Below are 25,330 nucleotides of genomic sequence, written 5' to 3'. Positions count from 1 at the left end.
GACCCTTGGAGATATTTTTATTATTAGCCCACTGAACAAATAAAGACATTGAGGTTTTCGATAGCTGGCTGATGAGAGAACACAGCTGGTTGCTGAAACTGCAAATGTCTGAATAGAATCTAATATCGGTGCTCTGGGCCTCACTGCCTCCCTTTAGCTGGAAAGAACCCACATCTGTCACCAAAACCATCCGAAACAGTGCAAACTCAGGAGGCAGTGGCAAAGCCACCTAACGGCACATGTGAAAAGTCCCAGAAACAACGTCCCTGAGCCTACCCTGGGAACTGCTGCCACCCTGGCATGACTTTTGCTTGGGACTAAGATTTAGTTCTGCTGGTGGCTTCCACCTTTAACTACATCAAAGCCAGAAGCAGGGAGCCTCGCTCTATCAGTTCCTTCATTTACTACATAAATACTTATGCAGACCTGGTCTCTGTCCTGGGTAATCCAGAGAACAGTGCCAGGATGATCAGGACAGACATTAACAAAGCAAGAAGGTCGGAAGTCTCTGTAAGTGGGTTAAAGGCCAGCCAGGGCCACAGACCTCGGCTTGAATTGCTAACCCTGCACAAGGGATGGGCATCTAACGAGTACCGGGAAATCGAACAGAATAGAGGAGAGCAGGAAACAAGAGCTGCAGGTTCCCATGCATCAATGCTGTCAGCATTGTCTAAGCCTTCAAACGCAATACAATAATCGGGATGCGTTCATGGATTGACAAACATGCACTTGGGGTAATATCAATATCACAGGCCAGACAGAGGAGAGAGGCTTGGTGTTTACTCTTTTCTATGGGTGTACTTAAAAGATTAAAATCCCTATTACTACAACAAGGTAGTAACTCTGGATTGGATGTAACAAAATCAATATATTTAATGGCTACTTGATTTTCACGCATGATTTCCTTTCCCATATGTGTGTGTATTGAGTATACTTTTTGTGTCTATGTGCATATATGTGTGTGAGAGAGCTTTAAATAGGTCTGATTTAATCTTCATAATATGTTTAGGTTTCCTGTTTTCCAAAACTAAGAACTCTCAGCGTAGCCTTGACATCACATGTACACAACTCACAAGTCTAGCCAATCAGATCTGTCTGTGTGCAAAGATCACAATCGTCACAGGTGCACCTGCTTTCCAGTAAGACACCTAAAGCTACCTCACTACACAGGGGCAACGTTTACAAACCCCAATACGACCAAGGGGCCATTTCCAACGTAATCGCATTAGGGTCTCTGTATTAGAAACTCGGGTTTGGGCTTACTCACCTCCAACCCACAGGACAGTTTGGTGAATCAGCCTCAAACCCTCATTAGGACAGGGTTTTACAGGAAAATGGGAGCAAGTGACAGGAAAGTCCGGCCTGGCAAGCATCTAGTAGAATGACTGCTGTGAGCCAATAGGTAGGTGCTCTGAGGTGAGACCATGAACAATCATAAATGGTCTGAAAGTACATCTGAAACAATCAGACTTATCTTTGATTGACTGTTGCTAGGGAGTAGCTAGGGAGTAACTCTGAGGTATGGGCCAAGGACAAGCCATGGGGTCCTTCCTGGGACTTGGGTACAGCTTGGGTTCAGTTGTAAGTCAAGTTCTCAGGTGTTTTTTTGTTTGTTTGTTTGTTTGTTTTCCCCTTTTAAGATGGAGTCCAGTTCCAAGATGGAGTAGGTTTGGCTTCTCGGCTTCTGTGCACAGCCCAAACCATGCAAAGTGGCAGCACCATTGGTATAAGAAACCAGCCATCTGCAGAACCCCTCCTTCAACACATCCCAAAGTTTCCGGGCAACAAAAAGCCCAACCTCCCAGGAAAACAACCCTACAATTCCCCACACTGCTACTGCTTTTCTTCCATTTTCCCCTCAAGGTCCAAAATTCTCAAAACTCAGTCAGTTCACATCAAACCAGTAATTTTGTTGACATTCCCAGAGACGACTGGGAGAATTTTAAACAGCTGCTCTAGGCAGCACTTGGCATGTACAAAGCCAGCAACTGGAAGGACGGCTGCTTTAAAGAGTTACTTTTAAAAGGTGAGCTCACTGCATCTCCAAATGCACGCACCATAAGCATTGGCTGTTAAAAAAAAAAAACAGCCATGATTCAGTGAGGCAGTAGCCTATTATAGCCTACTCGGCAGGTGACAGATGAGACAGGCTTGTTGATAAGGAGGATTAAGAAGAAATGAATCAGGCAAAGCTGATCTAGGAGCAACCACTCAGCAAACGTCACAGTGTAGCAAAATAAAACCAAACCAAACAAACAGATAGAACCCAACACATCCCATCCCGAAATCAGCCAAGCCTGTGTGTTAGGACAGGAACGATTTATTGAAATGAAAGATGAAGGGAGCGGTCCCTTCAGTCTTCTTTCTTCAAAAGAGGGGTGTGGAGTTTAGGGAACAGGCCCTTCGTAATCAGAGAAACAAATATCTCTGATTATTCCCTGCATGTTGCAAAGCCTGCATTTGGCTCTGTCGGGGTCGCATCAGCCAAGGGCATAGGTTTGGGAGTCAGGTGGCTTGGCTTGAAGTTTGCTCAGCTTCCTACTAGCTGTATGGACCTGAGGGTGCTCTCCGCTTAAGGGTGTGCGCTTCAGCTCCTCATCTGTAACTGAGCCAGGAACTAGAATCACTCTTGAACCAGTGAGGACAGAAGGAGACACTGCGTGCTAAGGTGACCACAGTACTGACTGGTGATACATCTACGCAGGAGATTCTTAGGGATAGATACAGATAGATATAGATATAGGTAGATCTATAGATATAGATATAGATATATAGATATAGAGAGATATATAGATATAGATAGATATATAGATATAGATAGGTATATAGATATAGATATAGATATATATAGATATATATATAGATATAGGTGTTAATCCTAGGAAACTTGGTTAAGAACTGTAGAAAAACCTCTAGTATCTTACGTTCTGAGTCCATGTCAATATTTTGGATTTTACAAGAGCAAAAAGAATGCCAAATATCATAAATATTTTCATAATTTATACATCTTAAAGAATGAATGTCCGCAATAACTGAATAACTTCTTATATAAAAGTATGAGAAGTTCTGTTTAAAAAGATAATGATAAGGTTGTAGTTTTAAGGTGGTTTACACCACTGTGTAGTAAAATTACACTCAGATATGATCTCACCTTGAAACAGACACCTGATGATAAACTTAAAGCCAGAGGGAAGATTAGCACAGATAAACGCCAAACATGAATCTATTTAAGAACATCGATGTGGGGCTGGAGACACAACGCTACTGCAGAGGACCTGAGTCAGGTTCCCACCTCCCATGTCAGCGGCTCCCGACCGCCTTAACTGCAGTTCCAGGGCACCCAACTCCACAGCGTGGCTTTGTGGGGCACCTGCACTTAAGTACACAGAGCCACGGGCATATGTGCAGGCACATAAGATAGTCTTAATTAAAGTTAAGGATATAATAAACGTTTAATGCTGTGATGACCACTCCTGAAGAGAAAATGTGAATGCTCTGTGATGTCCTGTGTACTATTCAGTAATTTGTTCAGCAGACAGAGAAAGAAATGCATTCCCTTTCATTTCTGTGTTGGTTAAGATGCTGATGATGTCATGTGCATTCAGCTTGAACGCCACCGTCCCCATTCCGTCTCCACCCCATCCCCTGCTTCAAGCCTTCTCCATTCATCAAAGCTTCCTGTTTATGATCTGGATGATCACGCTCACCCTGATGACTAACACTTCTAAAAGGTCCATTTTGCTTTCTTTTCTGGCTACACGTCACTGAATACTTGAGTGTCCGAGAGAATAGCCAGGCTCCTCGAGTGTTCCATAAAGTTTTTCGCATTGTCTGTGATGTTTTAAGTGATAACCCCTAGCGTGTATTTTTTTTAAAAGAAGTTGTAACAGTGAATACATGGTGTTTGATTGATTCTACTACGAATGGTCTATCATAAAGCAAGGGAAAAAACCACCCACTTGTTCTACAGCTTAAGTGCATGAAAACCTTCCTTCTTCCATGAAAGTCAGACTAGGCAAGGAAATAGTTGTGGTTCCTTTATTGAAAATATATTTTTATAGTACTAATATCTTATTCCTGCTTTTAGTTTCTGTTCATTTAAGTTGATGTTGGCTATGAGCTTTCTGTAAACTGCCTTTATTATGTTGGGGTATGTTCCTTGTATCCTTAATGTCTCCATGTTTTACCATGAAAGAGTGTTGGATTTTGTCAAAGGTCTTCTCTGCATATAATGAGATGGTCCTGTGGGTTTTGACTTTTAGTTTGTTTATATGGTGGATTACATTTACTAGTTTATATGTGCTGAACAATTCCTGCATCTCTGGGATGAAACCTACCTGATCAGGGTGGGTGATCTTGTTGATGTATTCTTGGATTCAGTGTACAGTATTTTATTGAGACTTTTTGTATCTATGTTCAAAGAGGGAATTGGTCTATGGAGTCTAACAGTTTCCTCCAAGATAGAACGGATTCCTTCCCTGCAGAAAATCTCTTTAATCAGGTAGAGAGGTTTTTAGTGACTGCTTCTACTTCATTGGGGGTTATAGGTCTGTTTAAATTATATGATTATGGTTTAACTTTGGCTGTGGTACATATTGAGAAAATTATTCACTTTTTAAAAAAAAAAAGATTTTCCAAATTGGTGGACTGCGGGTTATGATTTCTGGATTTCTGTGGTGTATGTTGCTGATGACTCTTTTCATTTCTTACTTTGTCCACTTGGATTTCACCCTTGTAATACAACAACCTTAGACTACAGTGACTAAGATTGTCCCCTGTTCCAGCTCTGTGATTTCCAGCAAAGCTCTGTGCAAAGGTTTCAAGAAAGCTGAAGAGACCATTATATCCCTCCCCCATGTTCAGTTATGAATGAATGGGGCCAACCAAGTTGTTCTTAGATAAGTATAAGAAAAGATGTACAATTTAGCTTTGGAAACTGTTAACTACTGGTAAATAAAATTATGTTTCATTTTCCAAAGAATATATCAGAAAATAATTGTCGTACACTAATTTGTTTTAAAAAGGGGTATTTTAAGGCTCTCTAGGTTTTAGATCTGTGAGTGTTTTTCTCCCTCTGAGAGTCATCAGGCCCAAAGGACGCAGTCCTGGTCGTATCCCATAGATTTTTCTTACTGAGTTCAAAATTATTGAACCACTGAGAAGGGCCACCATGCTTACCAAAGCTGTTAACTACCAAGAGGTTGAATGGCTTAGAGAATAGATGTCCCTCCTGAAATCAACCAAATCGATCACCCTATGCAATGTGAGATACATCCTTCTTGGTGTGTAATGTGCTATTCAAGTGATCATCTGCTGTACTTTGGACATATTAATTTAAAACATTTATGCTAGTTGCTACTGTGGGCCAGTTGAGTCAATATTTGGAAGAGGTCATGAGTGTTGACCTGCAGTAAAGGTTTCTAGGCACAGTAAGCTATAGACTGTTCTGTTAGAATATGTACTAGAAATTACAATGCCCGGCATAATAAATATATATAGATAAAATTTCAAAATGTCTTGCATTGGATTAAAAGTCTGCCAGGTACATGGAGCTTGTGGAATGTGGTCAGGATGCCCACGAATGTTGCTCAACACAAAAACATATAATCACTTTCCTTAAAACGTTATAACTTTGTTCCTATATGAACTTTGGCAACATGTTAAAAGTCAAAAGGCAGAACAACACAAAGATGTAATTTTAAGAAAACCTCTTATGATTTAACAGAAATTACAAAAGTGTCTCCTAAAATATACTGGGCCAAAAATAAAGTCACAATTTCAAAGCAGCTTAAGACATCGAGTAATAGAAGATTAAAAGCTACAACATAATCCCCAAAAGAATTCTGTGAAATAAATTTTTATGATATGGAAAATGGCCATCATATATTCTTTCACTGAAGGCACCACGTTATGAGATGACATTGGCACAAAACCAAAAGGACAAACACATTAGCATACAGGTAACAGGCTGGTGACAGGCACTGTGCACAGTGCTAACAGTGTCTACCTTGTGGTGGGTGTTATAAGCATGTTACATTGCTGTTTTCTGTTACCAGGAAAGACCACACTATTTACTTCCTTGATCTACATTCTGACTATTACAGAATGTTATCTGCTACATTTCTGTAATATTTAGGCTTTACGACTGTGGATAACGAAGTTTATAATGGTACCCTAAGCTGAAAGTGTCAAACCCAGAAGCAGAGAACTGAATGATGGTTGCCAAGGAGCTGAGGGAAATGGGAAGATGTTGATTAAAGGGAACAAACTTCACTTATGCTAAGTGGATGCACTCTATATATCCTGGAGATTTGAGACACGACACAGTGACCTGACAACAGCACTATTATATACTCAAGACTCGCTAAGGGTAGACCTTACGTTTTCTTACTAGCTTTCCCACCCCAGCACACAAAACAGTCACAGCTCTGTGAGGTGATGATACCCGCCATCTTGATTGTGGTCACCACCTCACAAAGTCCACACTCCCCAAAAGTGGTGCAGACTATAAGCACGTGAGAGTTTTATTTGTAAATCATGACTTGATGAAGTTGGCAGGCATCAAGATGTATAATTCCCAAGACAGCATTACGACTAACAAGTATCCCACTTAAATAGTCAATCTGTGAATTATACTTCTCGTTCTCTGGGTTAAAGAACTGCTTCATTTCTAGAGGATAGTTCTGTGGTTTTCAAGAGTTGCTCCATTCACGGTACTGATACATTAATGGACTCATGGGGGAGGGTGGACAATGGTTTTATTTTTGTTTTGTCTTCTTTGCTGTGGTCACTTTTAATGTCCTAATATCAAGTAATCTCATGAAACGAATTGGCAGCTTCTTCTGAGTTTTGCCCTTTGAACACAGTGTGAGGGATCAGAAAGATGGGGGATTGCTGTAAGTCTGCAGTATTTCCCTCGGAAAGTGTGGCCTTGGGTGTATGTTTGGGTTTGTGTAGTGATTTTTACTGATCTAGTTTATTTCATGATACAAGTTTACTTCAGTTTCCAGTATGTGTCATATTTTTTAATGTCTGTTTCGTTCAGCTGTGTATAATGTGACATTAATTTGGTCACAGTATTCTCTATATTGAAGCCAAGTAAAGGATGAGAGAGCTCCTGAGTTACAAGTGGCTTAGCATCCTGAATCCAGACTGATATGTGACTGTAGCGTTTTTGTCTTTATGTGTAAAATTATACAGCCCAAGTTACTGGAGTACGGTTGGAGAATGATGAAACAATGGCGTCTGTGAAATGTTTAGAAGAGCATCTGCCGTGTATAAGGACTTCTTAGTTATTACTCTTTTATGTTACTGTTATAATCCTATGAATTTTAAAGGTCTATGTCCCGTTACATTCCTACTACTGTCTGCGAACCCTTCCTCTTCAGTCTGCCGTGGTAAACACTCTTTTTAATTTCATTCATCCTCTTGTTTACTGTGGGAAAGTTACAATCCATTCATTCATCAAATAGCTTTTGGCCACCAAGAGCTGTCCTAGGTGCTGGAGACCCATCAGCAGACAGCCCAGACCCCACTCTCCAATGGACGTCCTAGCTGCTGATTCGCCATAGTACATCAGCCAATGTACCGTGTGCTACAGTGTGTTCTATGTGAAAACAATAGGGCAGGGCAAAATGGACTAGCTGGGGAGGGCAAGCTTCGACTGTGAATGGGGTGGGGCTGTGTGCGAGCATCACTGAGTGGACGACAGACATGCGAAGCCCTGCAGCAAGGGCCTGTCTGCTATGAACCTCCGGGGTCAGTGTGCTTGGAGAGTGAAAGGAGAGAATAGTTGGGGCTCATGGGTCTGCAGAATACTGTCCCAGAGGCACCAGGATGGCTATGCATGACACATACGGCATCTATTAATCATTCTGCTCAGTTCCTATGGCTTTGGCACCAGTGTGAGTGTTTCACAGTGTCTGATGATGAAGACGCGTTTAGGAACCGCGGAAGAGGCCTTCTGTTCTTCTGCTTATGCTGCTTCCTTGCCCACTCACGCTCACAGACCCCCCAGGATGCACTTATTCTCAGCTTATTGTGCTCCTTGGTTATTGGTTATTTTGACCCTTTCTTTGGTTAGTTCCTGTCGTTATGTTTCTAATCTATGGCTTGCTGGATTTCAGTTCTCCATGCCCTGTTTTTGGTACATCTCCAGTTTGTAGTGCGTTTGTAGATTTAGTTTGATCTTTAACTATAACCTAAGAACCTCTGTCCTCTGATTATCTGAATTAATTTGATTAGTTATTAGGATGAGCATGTTTAATTCTACTTGATTTTGTCCTAGTTGCCAAGTGTTCTCTTTACTGACCCAGCCCCATCCGTATCTTCTACAGTGATGTAATGGGGGTGTGTCAGATGCTCTAGACAGGATGTTGTGTATTCCAGGCCGGCCTAGAGCTTGTTATATAGTCCAGACGAACTTGACCTTCTGGCCTTCTGCCTTTACCCACTGAGTTCTGGGACTGTGGGCCTGTGCCATTATACCTGGCTTTATGTGGTGCTGGGGGATGGGACCCAGGTAAGCACTCTGCACTACATGCCAAGCCCCCAAGTGTCCTTCATAGTCTTTCTTCTCCTCTACAAGTTTTAGTTTTGTTTCTCAGTGCTCTTAAAATTCTTAAGGCCACTCAGGTGAGGTGTAAGTGGCTCAATCCTGTAATGACATCACTTAGGAGACTAAGTTAGTGAGTCTCTTCCCCTCGCTGCAAAATAAAAACAAAAACCGAAAAACTTAAGTGAATTGTGGGGCAGTACTAGGGAATGGGTGGTAGGAAGAGTCTGCTATTCGCCAACATTTTGCTTACAACTTGGGCACCAATCAGTGTTGCCACTGTTGTAGCCTTTCTTCAAGTGCAGTAGCCATCATTAGCCAATTCTGCCACAAGACCATGCTCTCCCAGTGTCTTCTTGTCCTTACAGCAGGGAGTCAGAGATTATCATTCCATTCTATGGATTATGTGTTTACATTAAATCATCACAGATTTGCTGGAGGGAGCTCTTTCAAGCCTTACATAGGAGACACTACTAATCCCAAAATATTGCTCTTCTATTGGCCAGATTTGTAAGATGCCTTCCCCTTGTACCAAATATTATTTCCTCAGAAAATGCATCAAGGAGTTCAAATTTTAGTGTCTCCATCCATGTTCCTGTGGTCCATTCCTGCATCTTTAATCTGTGTCTGTCCTCCCCTCAGTGATGCTCACACAAAGCTCACCCCATTCAGTCAAAGCTTGCCCTCCCCCAGCTAGTCCATTTTGCCCTACCCTATTGTTTTCACACTGTACATTGGCTGAGGTACTATGGAGAGTCCTCAGCAGCTAGGATTTTATAATATAACCAGCAATGCAAATCGTCTAGAAAAAAGTTATTTAAGTTGTTTTGGGGATGGTGTGCTAGGATTTGCTTTGGTAATATAAATATCTATCTATCTATCTATATTATAAATATATACATATATAAAATAAATATCAAAAGGTGAACCTGAAGAAGAAAAAACATAGCACATTAAATTAGAACAAATGAGGCTATGTGAAATGATTCTGATAATTTATCCAAGGACTCAATTACGAAAGACCATCATTTTCAACATTGGCTTTTAAGTTCACCTTCACCCCTGAAATACCAAAGAATCCTCAAATTACAAATATAGAATTATCAAAAACAGGGAAGTATAGGAAACCCTGCTGTATGTCTCTCTCGTGCTGTATGTCTCTCTCGTGCTGTATGTCTCTCTCACGCTGTATGTCTCTCTCATGCTGTATGTCTCTCTCATGGATGTTCGCCTATAACTTCACTCTTTATCCAGTGCTCCCCCAAAATGATATGGATAAAACCACAGAACTGCAATGACATTTGAGGTTCTAGGAGACACTGTACACCATTTCATCTTACAGGTCTGGAGGTTAACACAGGTCTGGAGAGGTAAACCACTGCAGACACAGTTGCTGGCAAAGCTGGACTTCAAAGAGTTTTCAGCATTTCAACAAGAGCTATTTTAAGCATGCCGCTTGCAATGGTGAGATTAACAAGTCAGTCCCCAGGAGACAGTGCAGCTGAAGCATTTAGCAAGGGACAGACAGGGGGGGGGGGCATGGTACTGCAGCAGTCATTTCAAAAGTGACCTACACACTACTAAGCCAAAAGCAAGGTTTCAAAGATGATAAACTGGGGGCTCTGGCAACAGGACAGTTCGTCAGTATTCTTCTGCGCTGGATGTGTTTACTTGTGGGCTTTTTACAGGCTTGGTTCTTAACTACATCTAATGTCACCTAGCAGCCCAGGGTTCTCCTTTCCTGTGGCAGGCACAGAACACCAGCATTAAAACTGAAGCACAGTAAGGCCATCTGGGGCCATTCCATTAAGGGCCAGCTCTCAATAAAGAGTTGTCCATCTACCCCAAGAATGAGCAGAGGGAAATAATCTGCATTAATAGGACACAGCGCTGACAAAGATGCTCATTTGTATTTTCTTGAAACACAAGAATGCATTTACACAGGTCTATAACTTCAGCTCACCTTTATTTTGTAACATCTGAGTTTTTAAAGGATACTTTCTTTACCATGAAATCCAAATGAATGGACTTACATATCCGGAACCACCCACGGCATCCATGGTTCCTCATCTTTACCTATCTTCTGTGAGCTTAGGTCACAGGTCCCTTTCCAGTTCTTATTCATCTTCTTCCACTAAGTGGACTTGAGGCTAAAACAGAATTAATCCCCTTATGTCTATGCAGATCTCTCTTACACTAAAATGGGCAGAAAGTGGGTTTGCAGAGGTGTCAAGGACTGGCACTAACTCAAAAAAGTTCCCAGCATGCTATTTTAAAGCTCCACTTAGGAAATAAAACGTTCATGCTAGTAGATACATTCTTTAAAGTAATATATGGAAGAGAAAGAAAATGTCATATTTACCTTAAAGTTGAAAGCACTCTATTCTCCACAGTTACAAACCATTCAAGTTCATTACTTTTCCAAGTACTAATCAAATAGGTTCCACAGCACTGTACGTACCCTGAGTGGCTGTTGGAGGTAGCTTGAGTGTATTATCTAACTTCTCCCAAAGGTAAGTGGGCCGAGGGATGCCTTCCTCCGAACTACACAGAAGGATGACGTCACTGCCGATGTCCTGAGATCCTTGGATTTGGCAGTTTGGAGCAGAAGGGGGGACTGTCATGGGAAGAATGGGTAACACAAGTTCACTTTTACTGCAAGCCAATGGGACAGGAATGCTCACCATGGGGAACAGCGGGCAACGACTGTAGATCACCTGGGAGACTGCCTCATGTCCAGCACAACACCCATGGGATGGGGATGGACAAGAGTCCTGCAAGTGCCATAGACAGGGAGCAAATCTACAAAAGGAGCAGTGGCTTTTGGCTGCATTTTAAGTTATCTTAGAGCCTTGGTTCGAAAGCTCCCTCTTAAGAAGGATTCTTAAGAGCCTCAGGTTAACATACCACCTTAAAAGACATTGCTAAAAAGACACAGTCAACCTCATTTCATGAGCAGAAATCCACCTCTAACAAAACCCACTTTAGTGAGGTGTTCTAATATTTAACGAAGAGCAGCTGGGCCCACTTTATGGAGAATTCAACTTTACGGGAGGCTCAAGTTAGAGAATGCTAACAATAAGGTAGGGGATATTTTAAAGTTCTAAACATTTTATATTTCATTAAAGACTGACAAGGACATATGCAACAGAATAGGAAAATCACCAAAGCAACACCAAAGTGGGGAAGCACATGGGGAGTGAACGCATAAACAGAACCCGGGGGAGGGAGCTCCACACTGCAGAGGCAGACATCACGGGAGTTTAAGTACTGACAATGTTCTCAGTCCTAAAGCCTTCTCAATAAATGAGTTCACTTCTAAAGAAACACAGGAATCCAGCAGTGCAAACTGAGTTAGGAATATACAGAGCAACCAGGTAGTGAGCGAGTGGGAGAGGAGAGTTGAGTAACCAGAGGGTACAGGGGTCTGGGAAGGGAGCTCACTGGCAGAAAGCTGGCCCAGGGAGGGTTGGAAGCATCTGAGTAAGGAGCTGTTTGTTGTGATGGGGTAAGTCAGCCTCCTGGACTGGCTCCAATCGACAATATCAATATGCTACCGGGAAATAAAACCTAAAATAATTACTGAGGTAACTATAAGATAAAAAGGTTTGTCCCCCCATCCCCCACCCCCCACACACTTTTTAAAGCTTGGATTATGTGGGGAGTCAGTTGCTCAACTACCAGATATAAACTCCATAATGCACCCAGAGTACGTAGAACCCTATACAGCTTTAATGCAAAGAATTCTATTTTCAGAAGTTAAGTCTCTAATGTGGTCCTCAGCTTTCTGAGTTGTTTGAAGTCTGGGAGACCAACAGGGCACCAAGGATTAAACCATAGTCTCCCCTAAAGAGGAAAACCATGAGAAACTCCCAGCATCAATATCCTCAAATAACTGAATGGGAAGACAGAGGGCGAGGTGGGGGCTAGACAGGACTGAGCAGGAGAGGAAGGGCCTTCTCTGAGTACTTCCTCTTTTGACCAGATGCACCGAATCCACCACTTCTAACACGAGCATCCATTTGGCAGCCACTTCTACAAGGAATCCACCTGAGAGACCTGAGACGCCGAACAGCTGCAGTAGACGTAATTTAGTGCTGCGGACTCTACCCACATCATGTGATAGGAAGGGTTTAATCTAAACTTTGCTCATCTGTTGTCTTAAAGGACAAGGTCCCAAATAGATTGGATCTGATTTGAAGATGATCACCTGTTTCCCTGTAGAAACAAGGATGTCCTTAAGAGTAGACAGGAGTAAAGTTAAAATTATGTCAGAGACACAGGTGCAGGCTGAGAACTATGGTCACCCCACTCCCTGTCACAAATGTCCTCAGTAATAACATTATCTTCACACATGCTGATAGCTCTACTTTTTGCTCACAACAAACTACTCACAACTGAGTTTTACCGCAACAGAAGCTTCTGCCCTATAGCCCCTAAAAATGATCTCTGTGCCACCCTTGATCCACTCTCGGGAAACAGCATCAAATAGTAAATTTAAGAGTGTCTGGAGATGTAATCATGGGAAGAGGGTGTAGGAAGCATAGAGAAGTTGAGGAGCACTGGGCATGAGATAGCAAGCAGGGAAGGAACTAAGACCCAGGGAGGGAGCACAGAAGGAAGTGAGCATGCTTTAGAGTAGATCTGTAAGTGGAGCACAAGGTGGTGGGACTTGCCTGCCACTCACCTAACACCGTGAGGCCAGTGACCCCAATGTTTCTGCCCCCTCTGTCTGGAAGGTTATTCACCAAGCACTGGTAGGTGCCCGTATCTGACAGCTGTGTGTTATTGATGAAGATGGAGACATTGGTAGCAGGCATGGTGCCTGTAAATCCTACCCTCCCATGGAACCGGAGGGCACCATCAAACATCTGTCCGCCCTGATAGAGAATGACCTGCGAAAGGAAACAATGTATCGGTAAACCATGGTAGCCCCTCCTTGGCACATAACCTGGTAGGCAGAACCAAATATACCCATAAGAAAGGATGGAAGTTTAAATTTCCCAGGATTGTTGGCAGTTTCTTGTGACTGCCCATCTGTGAGCATTCTAGAATTCTAAATTCCCACACACAAAGTTAAATATCTTTTTTTCCTTACTTACTCTATCAGAAAATATATTTAATGCTACCAGACTATTAACACATAAATATTTCTACTGGTGAAAATGTTAATTGTGGGATGAAATACAAAAGGCATTGCTCTTCTCATACTGACTGGGCCACAGAATGACAGATCACTCACCGGCTGAATAGCACCACCATTAAAAGGGGGAGGGCTTCGCAGGCCCATTGCCGCTGCGTTTGCCAAACGCTCTTTATCAGACTTAACTGTTCTTGGGAGAGGACTGGGCATATAATATAGCAGAAAGCCCTCCCTGTGGGCTAAAAATGAGGATCTTCCTGTGCATGGGTGGGAAACCTTGGTTCTTTTTAAAAACATTTTTAACCTCTATCACTAAAACTTAAAATGGTGCTATTTAACAGACAATCTCAAAAGTTTAGTCTGCTGCGAAAGTTCCATGGTTTGGCAACACACACTGTATCCATGTATGCCATTTTCAAATAGTAGATTAAAAAGTAATAAATTTTAAAGATGTTTGTATTGAATTTTGTACCAGAAAATGTATTTGACTAAATATGATAAATATTAAAATAGAATCAGAAGAACTTCAAAAAAACTGAATGTCATCTTTCTAAACAAAACTGTGATGCTTACTACATACAATTCATTAATTTTACAGTAGGCATCAAAATTATTGATTTATTTTGTATAACTGATGCAGATTTCTGGGGGCAGCTTCCATTTTCACATGTGTCCTTCTGGGTGGTGCACGCTCATTTGTATGAGAGTCTGAGTTGGCTGGTTAAGCCCACTGTGGTGATTTGAATATATTTGGCCCATGGGAAGTAACAGTATTAGGAGGTGTGGCCTTGTTAGAGGAAGTGAGTCACTGCAGGGTGGGCTTTGAGGTGCTATGCTCAAGCTTCACCCAGTGTGGAAGATGCCCTCCTCCTGGCTGCCTGAGGTTTCTTACTATCATCACTCTCTTTAGAGAGAACATTCTAAGCCACCTAAGTTAATGCCAATCTCTTCCTGAAAGAACAGACCTCACTTTTTCTTAGTACTTGCCTCTCGGAGGTGCTTTCTTTTTAACACTTGAAGGCCCTATGCTAAGAGAAGAATCTCTTTAGCATCTGCTAGTGAGGGAGATGATGAAGACATCCTTGTAAGAGGAGGACGGCCTTATCAGAATATTTAGTAATAACGCAGTGGGGGAGGGCACACGGACCCTGTCACCTTACACTAAGAACTTAAACACATCCCCATGATGTTTATCTCCCTATCTCTTCTTCAGGGATCCATGGTTTTAGAAGCAGAAGTACCTGTTCGGGCTGGTTTGCATTGGAGAGGGGAATGACCATCCAAATGACATTGAGGTTCAGGAGAGCAGCACTGGTGGAGAAGGCGCAGGGCAGGACTGCTGTCTGACCCCGGGCCACCTGGACACTGCCTGGGCTCTCGGACACTTCCAGAGATGCTGCCACACCTGTAGAGGAAGGAACAATTTGGTCCCATGCTTGTTCTGTCCTAGCAGCTCTGTGAGCATCACAGTATCACATTACAGTGGACCTGCATCTCTGAACACACAACAGGATATAGTCTAGCCAGAGAAAACTCACTAGTCATTGAGACCAAGGAAGAACAGTGGCTGGTCCTTTCACGTCTTGGAAAGTAAATTTAAAATGTTAGGGACCATATATTCTCTTTTATTAGGCAATAACCCTGGTATTTGGCCAAATTCAATATTCTATGTCAGAGTTTGAGCAGAGGTTGATAAATCCTGACAAAAGACATGATAGGAACTGAATTTTTAAAGCAACATTAGAGTAGCATAGCACAAAGCTTAGTGCTTATCTAGGAATCTAGCAATGTTATGTACACAGCTTTATGCTTAAAATCACATATAAAACATGAATGAAAGAAGTAATGAGATCAAATAAATGGGAAGATAAAACAGTGTTCATGAACTGGTAGATTCAATGTTAATAAAAGCTCAATTAATTCTCCCCAAATAGATAAAATTCAGAACATGTACAATCAAAATACCACCAGGCTTTATAAGTAGATGAAAAGGAATTAATTTTAGCATACATGAAAAGAAAAGAATCATATAGAATAAAAAAACATAATTTTAAAATGTCATTAGTGACTGGAGAGATGGCTTAGCAGTTAAAAGCACTGGCTGCTCTTGCAGAAGATCCAGAACAGATTCCTAGCTCCCACACGGTGTCTCATAACCTCTGTTAACTCCAGTTCCGAGAGGTTCAACACTCTCTTCTGGTCTCTGCAGGCACTACACACACATACTGCAAATACATACATGCTCAAAACTACATATAAAACATCAATGAAAGAGTAATCAAATAAAAGGGAAGATGGACAGTGCTCATACACACAGGCAACACACTCATCTGTATAAAATAAAACAATCGTTTCAAATGATGTTCGTCCTATCTTATTTCAAATGTTCCACAGAGTTCTAACAATTAAGGCAGTTTAGAGTTAGTATGAGAAGTGACTTATAAACAAAAGCACAGGACTGGGGGTACCTGGCAGTCGTGGCCAGATACTTCTCAACAAGGCACAAACAAAAGGAAAGAACAACAGGTTTTCTCCCCCCCACCAAATGGTGCCAGGATAATATGGCAATGATATATAAATCAAAGGGACCAAGACTGAATTTGACCCCATATCTCTACAAATAAGCAGAGAAGAAAATGTAAAGGTACTTTGGTCTCTAATTAGAGATCTCCTAGAAATATCACTAATGCTCCGAATCATAAAGGAGAACAAAACAGTAAGGATAGCTCATTAAATTTAAAATCTTAGGGTTGGAGAGAGGACTCAGTGGTCAAAAGCACACATACTGTTCCTTTGGAAAGACTTGGATTGGGTTCTCAGTACCCATATGTGTAGAAATTAGTCGCCATGGCCTCTAACTCCAGTGCCAGGAATCCATCACCCCCTTCTGTTTTATTCTGGCACCTGTGCGCACATAGATACACACACACACACACACATACACACACACACACACACACACATACACACACACACACACAGTTTATAATAATTAAATCTAAAAATATTAAAAAAATCTTTTTGCTACTAACAATTCAAGAAAATATAAAGTTCAAAATATAGCATGGGAAAAATATAAGTCATATGTTTTATAAAGTATTTGTATAAATATATAAAAAGGTTTGAGAATTCCATTTAAAACATAATTGAATTTTAAATGGATATACATTATCTGTGGTGGTTTCCAGAAGAATAACCCCAGAGGTTCATGTATTTGAATTCTTAGTCACCAGGAATGGTATTATTTGGGAAGGATCAGGAGGTGTGGCCTTGTTTGAGTAGGCGTAGCCTTGATGGAAAAAGCATTGGGGGTGGGCTTGAGGTTGCAAAAGCCCCTGCCAGGCCCAGTCTCCCCTGTTCCCCCCTCCTCTCTGCTTGCAAATCAGCTGCTATTTTAGCACCAAGCATGCCACCATACTCCAGGCCATGATGATAATGGACTGGCTGCCTGAAACCGTAAGCCAGCCCCAAATAAATGCTTTCTGTCATTGGAGTTCAACAGACCTGGTGTCTCTCAACAGCACTAGAACACTGGCTATGACAACATCTAAACCACACCCCCAGTGTACATCTACTGCAATGGCTACCATCAAAACCATACCAAGTGCTCAGTAGAACTTAAGGGAAAAGGAGGCTCAGGTTTTGCTAGTAAGAATATAAAAATGGAACAGGCACCTTGGAAAACAGTTATACATTAAAGTTATAATTATACAAAATAGTCATATATTATAATTATAACTATTATATGTCTAATATAAACTTATGATAACTTAATGCCATATCTTAGAACTCTAACCCAAGAAAACGGAAATATCTATTATTTGAACATGTCTATAAATATTGAGAGCAAAATTTTTCATGTTATGTCACCAAACATAAATAAAAGAGGTATCCAAAATCCAGTGAGTATATAAAGGAGGACTAGTTCCGTGTACAGTGGAATGCAGAAACGGAAGCACCAAACTGTCAATACAGAAAATGAAAACCAAGATACTGCACAGCATAGCATTCCATATGTACAGAAAATGCAGAAATGGCAGGCTGTGTGGGCCTGAAGGGGACCAGCAAGGGACAGTGCAGCCCAGATCAAGAGGCTTTCTTCGAATTCATAGATTGTTGTCATGGTTGTAGAACTCTATACGCATTTATTAGAAATCAATACACGTTGGACTTTGAAGGAGTGAACTTGTAGACGGGAAAGTATGCTTCAATGATGCTGTAAAACTTAAATCACAAAAGCTGGGACTCATCAGAACTGACTTTCCAGAAGTCAAAACAAAGGTTCTTTTTTCTACCAAGAAAGCCAGCCCCCACCCCTTTGCATGTTGGAACAGTGTGAAAACAAAGGCAGATTAAACAGGTCACAGAGACCCGCAAGACACTCTTCTAAATCATGAAGAGTAATTAAAGTTCATGGTAGCATTCTGGTTTATTTGGCAATGATGTGATCTTCATCCCCCGAAAAAGCAACACCTTGAGACCTTGGTATTATTCTAACAGGTGTTTTAAAGCTCGGGTAACACCTTCTCTCCACAGACCTGCATGCTCTTCACTGTCTGCTTATGTCCTCGGGGGTTATACTTTCATAAAGTTAGTGACCTGTGACTGAATGGAAAGCACCGGGCAGGAGCATGGGAAGTCCTTAAGTTGACGACCACAGGGGAAGCTCTTAGAATCCCAGCAGACAGACAAGAGAAAATGGGTTTGGGACAAGCTGAAGGTGGTGAATAGTCAGGTACCTCACAGGACAGACAGGCTGTGAGAAGCATGCACATTAGAATGGCCTGACAACATAAATGTCATCACAGACTGACAGGGTCAAGGGTGTGGGCAGAGTGGTGCACAGCTCTTTCCAGGGAGGAGGAGTGCAAGTCTGAGGCCAGCTTGAACTGCAGTGATCCTCTGCCTGGACAGAAAGGGAGGGAGAGGGGACAGGAGGGGCAGAGAGAAGAGCTGGGCGTGATAACAAAGTCCTATAATCCCTGAGTTCCTAAAGCAGGAGGGCTGTGGAATCAGGACAACCTGGGCAAGACACTTCCTCACAAAACAAAAAAGCAGTAGCCACAGAAGCTCCACCACTGCATTCTTCCGACTGCCCTGGGGCAGGGGAGAAAGCACACACCGCTGCTGCCTGTGTGCAAGGCAGTGCTCATCATCCATCCTCAAATATGCTAACTTCACTTAACTTACTTAGTCTTAACACAAAACTTAAAAAAAAAAATCAGTGAAAGTTAGAAAGGAAGGGAATTGCCCAAATAGGGAGTGCAGAAGGGCTGGGGTGGGGCAGGGAGCAGGGGGCAGGGGGCAGGGATAGGGCAGGGCTGGGGCAGGGGCCAGGGCTGGGCCAGGGCTGGGGCAGGGCTGGGGCAGGGCTGGGGCAGGGATGGGGCATGGGGCAGGGGGCAGGCAGCAGGCAGGGATGGGGCAGGGATGGGGCAGGGGGCAGGGATGGGGCAGGGGGGCAAGGATGGGGCAGGGGCAGGGGGGCATGGGGTGGGGCTGGGGCAGGGGGAGAGCAGAGCTAGGGCAGGATGGGGCAGGGAGGAGGAGCCTGCTAGCCAGAGACGGCCTCTGCAGCACTTCCTGTATTTACGTTTCCACAAGATCTGATTCTCATATCACATTTTGGCAGAGTTGCAGAAGCAGCAGTCAGGACAGTGAGCTTCCAGAGCTTGCCAAGGAGCAGGTGAAGCTGCTGGGGTCTGACTGGAAATCTGGCTCTTGTCAGCACCAAACAAGTCACATAATCCCTGAGAAGTGGTGCTTCATCTACACAATAGGCTTGTGCTACCACCCTCTCACCACAGGGTAGGATGATGGGTGCCAGGGAGGTGCTGCTACTGCCATAAGCCTCCTTGCTGGCTGAGCCATGCAGCCCACTGACCACCCAAGCCTACAGTCGGTCTACGAGTACCGTGTACTGTGTACCATGTACTATATAGATGCACTCTTTTCATTCTATAAAGACTCAAGCAAGGACTCCCCCCCTCTGAGGCCCTTCCCATCCCCTTGATGGGAGCTGTCTACTTCCCCACAGAAAGAGAAACAGAAGCCCATAAAAACCGGATAAAGGACCCAGAACCTTAAAGTCAGCATATGTACACTCTGGATTCGAACCAGGCACTTTCTCTATGGAAAACACTCACTACGGTGTCTCAGAAGTTTATTATCGCTGCATTAAGCAACCACAGAGTTTACAGCTATAATGGACTTGTATGTAAAACCATTAGATGGAAACCTCAGTCTCCTCACTGTAAACCTACAACTCAGCTCGGCCTGCCTCACCTGCCCCTCCTGTTAGAGAAGTTTATCTAGGGCCTTCCCCACCGCCTACCAAGTGAACTCTAAATCCCGTCCCTTTGGTCCCTGTAGTAACCAGGCTGCAGACTGCAGTCCCTCAGAGCTTCAAGGCCCCTTAGGCAGTGCAACTCCCTTGCAGCATTGAAACACTCTCCAGTTATGCTATTTCAAAACAGTCCCCCCTCTTCCCTGCAAGGCATTCCCCCACCCACAGGATCTGCTGCCTCAGATTCTACATGTGACTCTAGTTGAAGAGCTGTCTATTCAGGCTCTGTACTGACTACTCTCTCCCTGAGTCTTTGATCCGCTCCAGCCCTGCCACTTCTAAAAGTAACTCCTCCAGCTTCCCAGAGATCTTGGGGCTGCACAGCCTTTATGATCTCTCTTGCACCCTCAAGGTTGTCTACCAGAGGTGAGCAGGCTTGCTGCTGAAAACTACTTCCCCTCAGCTTCAGGGAGAAAACTGAAGCTTCTACCCCATCCCTTTCTGGAGTATTTTCTGGTCTTGTTGCCGTTTCGCTCCCTGCCACAGAGCTTCAAGTGTTTGTAATCCTCCAAGGACTTCCTGATCACCACACCTACCCTGCAGAGTCTTATTTTCAGGCTTGAATTGGATTCTCTTTTATACTGGGTGGCTTCCAAAAGTCTCTCTGGACTGCAAATCTTACTATGTTTATTAGGTAGACACTCTGCTTAGTATACCTATGGCATCTCCAGTCAGTGTCCCTGGCCAAAGTCACCCCTCCCATGCCAGATCCTTTCTTTATAAAAGTTTCCTTTTATTCCTTTTTAGGTTGCTATACAGAGCATTGTGTTTTTCCATTGTGGCATTTCCGTTCAGGTGTCATTATACTTCGTTCTCATCTCCACCCCACCCACAATTTCCCTCCCCTCCGTACCTTGATCCACTCTGGCTGGCTCCTGCCTTTCCCCATAGACTTCTTCCTCTCTGCTCCATGCTTTTGTGGTCGCGTGTGCACGTGTGTGTTCCCTTACTTTCTTCTTCGGCTCCCACACTTACCTTTGAGGTGGAACTGCATGCTGTGCACACTCAAGCAAACACATATGCATGTACACGTGCACACCCATGGTACAGCCACATGGATCATTTTAAGTTTAAGTAGGAGATAGTGTGCAGTGTTTATCTGAGTCTACCTTTATTTCACTTTAACATCCTGGTTTCTGATTCTATCCATTTCCCTGTCAATGTCATGGTTTCACTCTTCTTTGTGGCTGAAAAAAATTCCAATGTGTTTGGTTTCAGACCTCGGGACAAGGAACTGAAGTGCATGTTTTGTAAGTAGACCTGGCCTCCAGGGTCTCCTACCCTCCCTCAGACCCTACCAGGTATATCCTGCCCCCAGCCCTGAACTTTCTAGCCCAGGGATTGGGCTCCCTTTCCCCTATATAATCCAGACATTTGGGTCTCCTGTCTGTCTCTCTCTCTTTCACTCTCTTGCGCTCTTTCTCACTCTCTCATTCTCTTGCTCTCTCTTGCTCTCTGCTCTTTCTCTTCCCCCTCCCTCTTTCTCCTTTCCCATGGCTACTCCCCTGGCCTCAGTCCTTGGGGACAGTAAATTCACCCAAGAGCAGCTTCCCCATAAACCTGTGTTTAATATAATCTAATCTGGGTTGAACTGGCTCATTTCCCCAGTGGAGAAATAACTTATCAGATGGTGACGAAGCCTGGGGGAACTTGAGTCCTGAGTTGGTGGCCTAGGTTTTCCCTGGCTGTGTGGAGACCAATTCTCTTCCCCTATCCTTCTCCTCTGGAAACGTCATTTCCTCAGACTGCATGGCTACATCTAGGCTACATCTAGGCTGCTTGCATTTCCTGGCTACCATGAAAAGTGCAGCTATAGATGGGTGTGCAAGCATCTCTGAAGTATGCAGACTTAAAAATTTTGGGAGACACACCCTAGAGTGGTATAGCTGGGATATACAGAGGTTGCAGTTATGGCTTTGGGGAAATCTCTGTGCTCATTTCACTAGCAGTTACATGAGGTTGCACACTCTGCTTCAATGTACAAGGGCGGGCTCCCCTTTCCCATATCCCTAACAGCATTTGCTGCCATTTTTGTATCTCAAGGCAATTTTAATTTGCATTTTCCTGGTGGCTAAGGAACTCTTTCTCAAACATTTTTTCAGCCTGCGTATTTATTATTGTTGGGACAGTTTGTTCAATTCTTAGCCTATTGGTAGATTGATTAATTGGTTGATTGATTATTATTGGCAGATTCTTTGTGTATTCAGGCCTTTCTGTTGTTGGCTGGTTGGCTTTTGTTCATTTGCTTGCTTGGTTTGGGTGCAGTAAATGAGCTCTGCTGAGTTTCACCACCCGAGTGCACAGAATACCTACACGAACCCAGATGTGTGGTACTGTGACTGGTGTCACAAAGTCCACACCGTTCTAAAACCAACACCAAGGCGTGAGATCCCACCCCACCCCAATTCAAACTGCACAAACAGACTTAGCGTTTATTCACACGCTGTAGGTGTTCACCTCCCAGCTGATGTGCAGTTGGAAAAGACTTTTCTTGCACTCTTTCGGCTACTGGTTTTCAACCTTCCTACTGCTGTGACCCTTTAATATAGTTTCTCATGTTGCGGTGACCCCCAACCATACAATTATTTTCTTGATACTTCATAATTTTGCTAGTTATGAACTGTAATATAAATATCTTATATGTAGAATATCTGATAGGGAACCCCAGTAAAAAAAGTCATTTGACTTCCCTGTAAAGGGGTGCAACCCACAGGCTAGGAACCTCCTTTAGGCTGCCTCTTCTGTTTTTTTGTTTTTTGTTTTTTTTTATTTTCTGTCCAAAAAGTTTTTTAATTTAATATAATCCCATTTGTCAATTCTTTGGGTTATTTCCGTATTATTGGAGTTGTTTTCTCCACAAAGCCCTTGTCTGTGCCTGTATGCTAACATGTTTTCCCTAACTTTTCCTGTTGCAAAGTTCCAGGCCTTACATTTTGCTCTTCGATCTGTTTTGAATTGCTTTTGGTGCAGGATGAGAGGTAACGGCCTCTTTTCATTCTTCCACATGTGGAAAATCCAGTCCCCCACCCACATCATTCGTTACCATTTGCCTCTCTGCTGTCTTCTCTGTGAGTCATGTGTCTGGTGTCTTCGTTAGACATCAGGCAGCCCTAGTTGCAGAGCTCTGTCTCTGGGCCCTCTGTTCTATTCCTCTGGTCAATATGTCTGATTGTCTGCCATACCCATACCAGTTTTGTTACTCTGACTCTGTGATATAATTTGAGGTTAAATATTATGGTATTTCCAGTGCAGCTTTCTGTTAAGAGTTGTCTTGGCTGTTCATGGTCCCTATGAACTTTAGGATTTTTTTTTCCTAGTTCTACCAAAAAAAAGTCATTCAAGTTTTGATAGAAATTGCATTGAATCTGTAGATTGCTTTTAGCAATATAGCCATTTTCAAAATATTATTCTGCAAATCTGTGAGCAAGGGAGGCACATGTACCTTCTCCTGTGTATTTCACTGTCCTTCTTCGGAGGGTTGACGTTTTCATTGTAGAGTTCATTCCCCTTCTTGGTAAGGTTTACTCTTTGGTGTCAGCTTTGAAGTTACTGAGTATGAGCATCTGCCTTTCCTAGGTAAGTTGTTACTGTTAAATATAGAAAAGCTACTCGTGCGTGGATGCTGATTTTCTATCTGACTACTTTGTTAGAAATGTTTGTCAAATGCCAGAGTTTTGTGGTAGAGTATTTGATGCCATTCAAGTTAGAATTATGTCACCTATAAAGAAAAACAACTATCTTCCTATCTGAATCACCATTTGTTTCTTTCTCTTACCTTAGTACTATGGCTAAGGCTTTAAACACTATGAGCAAAATGGGCTACTTGTCTCATTCCTGATTTTTGAGAAAATATGCTTTTCCTAACAGTTTAATATAATGTATAGTGATTTGTTTTACACAGCCCTTATTGTACTGAGATATATTCTTCTTAGTTACCTCAAAACTTTTATCATAAAATAATATTAAACTCTATGAAATGCATTTTGCATAGATTTGGATGATCATGTAATTTCGTTCCTTAGATCTATTTATGTATATATTCTATACATTGGTTTGCATGATTGAACCAGCATGTAATAAAACCAGTTTATCACTTCAAGCTCATTCTATGAAGCTGGCATTATTTTGATACCAAAACCTGGTAAAGTTAAAAGAAAAAAAGAAATCTATAGACCAATTTACTTGATAAGCACAAATGCAAATCTTTTTCAAGAAAACTCTGGCAAACTGAATTGAAGGACATATTAAGAAGATCATATTCAAGACAGCACAAATGTGAACAAGCAAGTCAGTCGGAAATTAGAACTCCTCTACTTTCTAATCATCCTCCAAACCATGACTTAGCATGCTGTCTTATCAACTGAACTCCTCTCACCTCTGCTCAAGCCCTTGTCATTTGTCAATGCTTTGCAGTAAATTCAAACTCTTACAAAGTTACTCACTCTCACTTCTTCTAGTGATACCCACCCCCCAAATCTCCCTTCCTGTGTCCCTTTGGCTAAAGTCAAGCTTTATTCATACATGCATAAAACACTGCCCATGAAGGTAATGTTTTTAACAGTATGATTATTTAACATAAACTCACTCATGTCCTATAAGGTCTATGGAGACGCTAGATAGGAACTAAGATAAGCACAGGGTTGAATTCATTTAACCCAATGTCTTCAATTTCCACGTGAAAATACAATTGCCCAAAGCAAAAGGTCCCCAAATCAGGAGCTGTGCCTTTGAACTTTCAGTATGACAGTGTGTTTTCTCCTATGCCAAATCTTCCACAGATTGTGTCCCAGAAAACATAATGGCAATACTGTCAACTGCATTAGAGTAGGGGACCATCTGTTAAAAACTGAACTGACACTAATCAATGAAAACTCAACCCATCTGTCCTGCTGTGCCTCAACATAGAAACAGTTCAGAGGAAAAGGATGATATTCTTTGACTTAGTTTGGAATACCATTGCTGTAATGGATAAAACACTATGACCAAAAGCAAGTTGGAGAGGAAAGGGTTTATTGGGCTTACACTTCTAGGCCATAATCCATCATGGAAGAGTCAGGACAGGAACTCAAACAGGCAGGAACCTGGAGGCAGGAACTTAGAGAGGCAATGGAGGAACGCTGCTTACTGGCTTGCTCATAGGACTTTGCTTAGCCTGCTTTCTTATAGAACCCAGGACTACAAGCCTGTGGATGGCCCCACCCACAATGCTCAAACCCCTCCCACATCAAGCTAATTAAGAAAATGCTTTACAGGCTCGCCTGTGGCCCAATGTTAAGGAGACACGTTT

The 25,330-nt window shown here is 42.6% G+C and overlaps 1 protein-coding gene across 1 annotated transcript in view; it reads right to left on the bottom strand.

Moving 5' to 3' along the window:
* Positions 1 to 25,330, bottom strand: part of Igsf11 (immunoglobulin superfamily member 11) — a 126,444-nt gene that overhangs the window by 3,779 nt on the left and 97,335 nt on the right. The window contains exons 2-4 of the mRNA XM_032900205.1: positions 14,939 to 15,102; positions 13,242 to 13,449; positions 11,016 to 11,171 (exon numbers count right to left, since the gene is read on the bottom strand). Coding sequence (XP_032756096.1) covers positions 11,016 to 11,171; positions 13,242 to 13,449; positions 14,939 to 15,102 — 528 coding nt within the window. The remainder of the gene's footprint in view (positions 1 to 11,015; positions 11,172 to 13,241; positions 13,450 to 14,938; positions 15,103 to 25,330) is intronic.

Source organism: Rattus rattus, chromosome 4, assembly GCF_011064425.1.
Source record: "Rattus rattus isolate New Zealand chromosome 4, Rrattus_CSIRO_v1, whole genome shotgun sequence".
Classification (NCBI taxonomy): Eukaryota; Metazoa; Chordata; class Mammalia; order Rodentia; family Muridae; genus Rattus; species Rattus rattus.
This window is presented reverse-complemented; position numbering and strand designations above follow the sequence as displayed.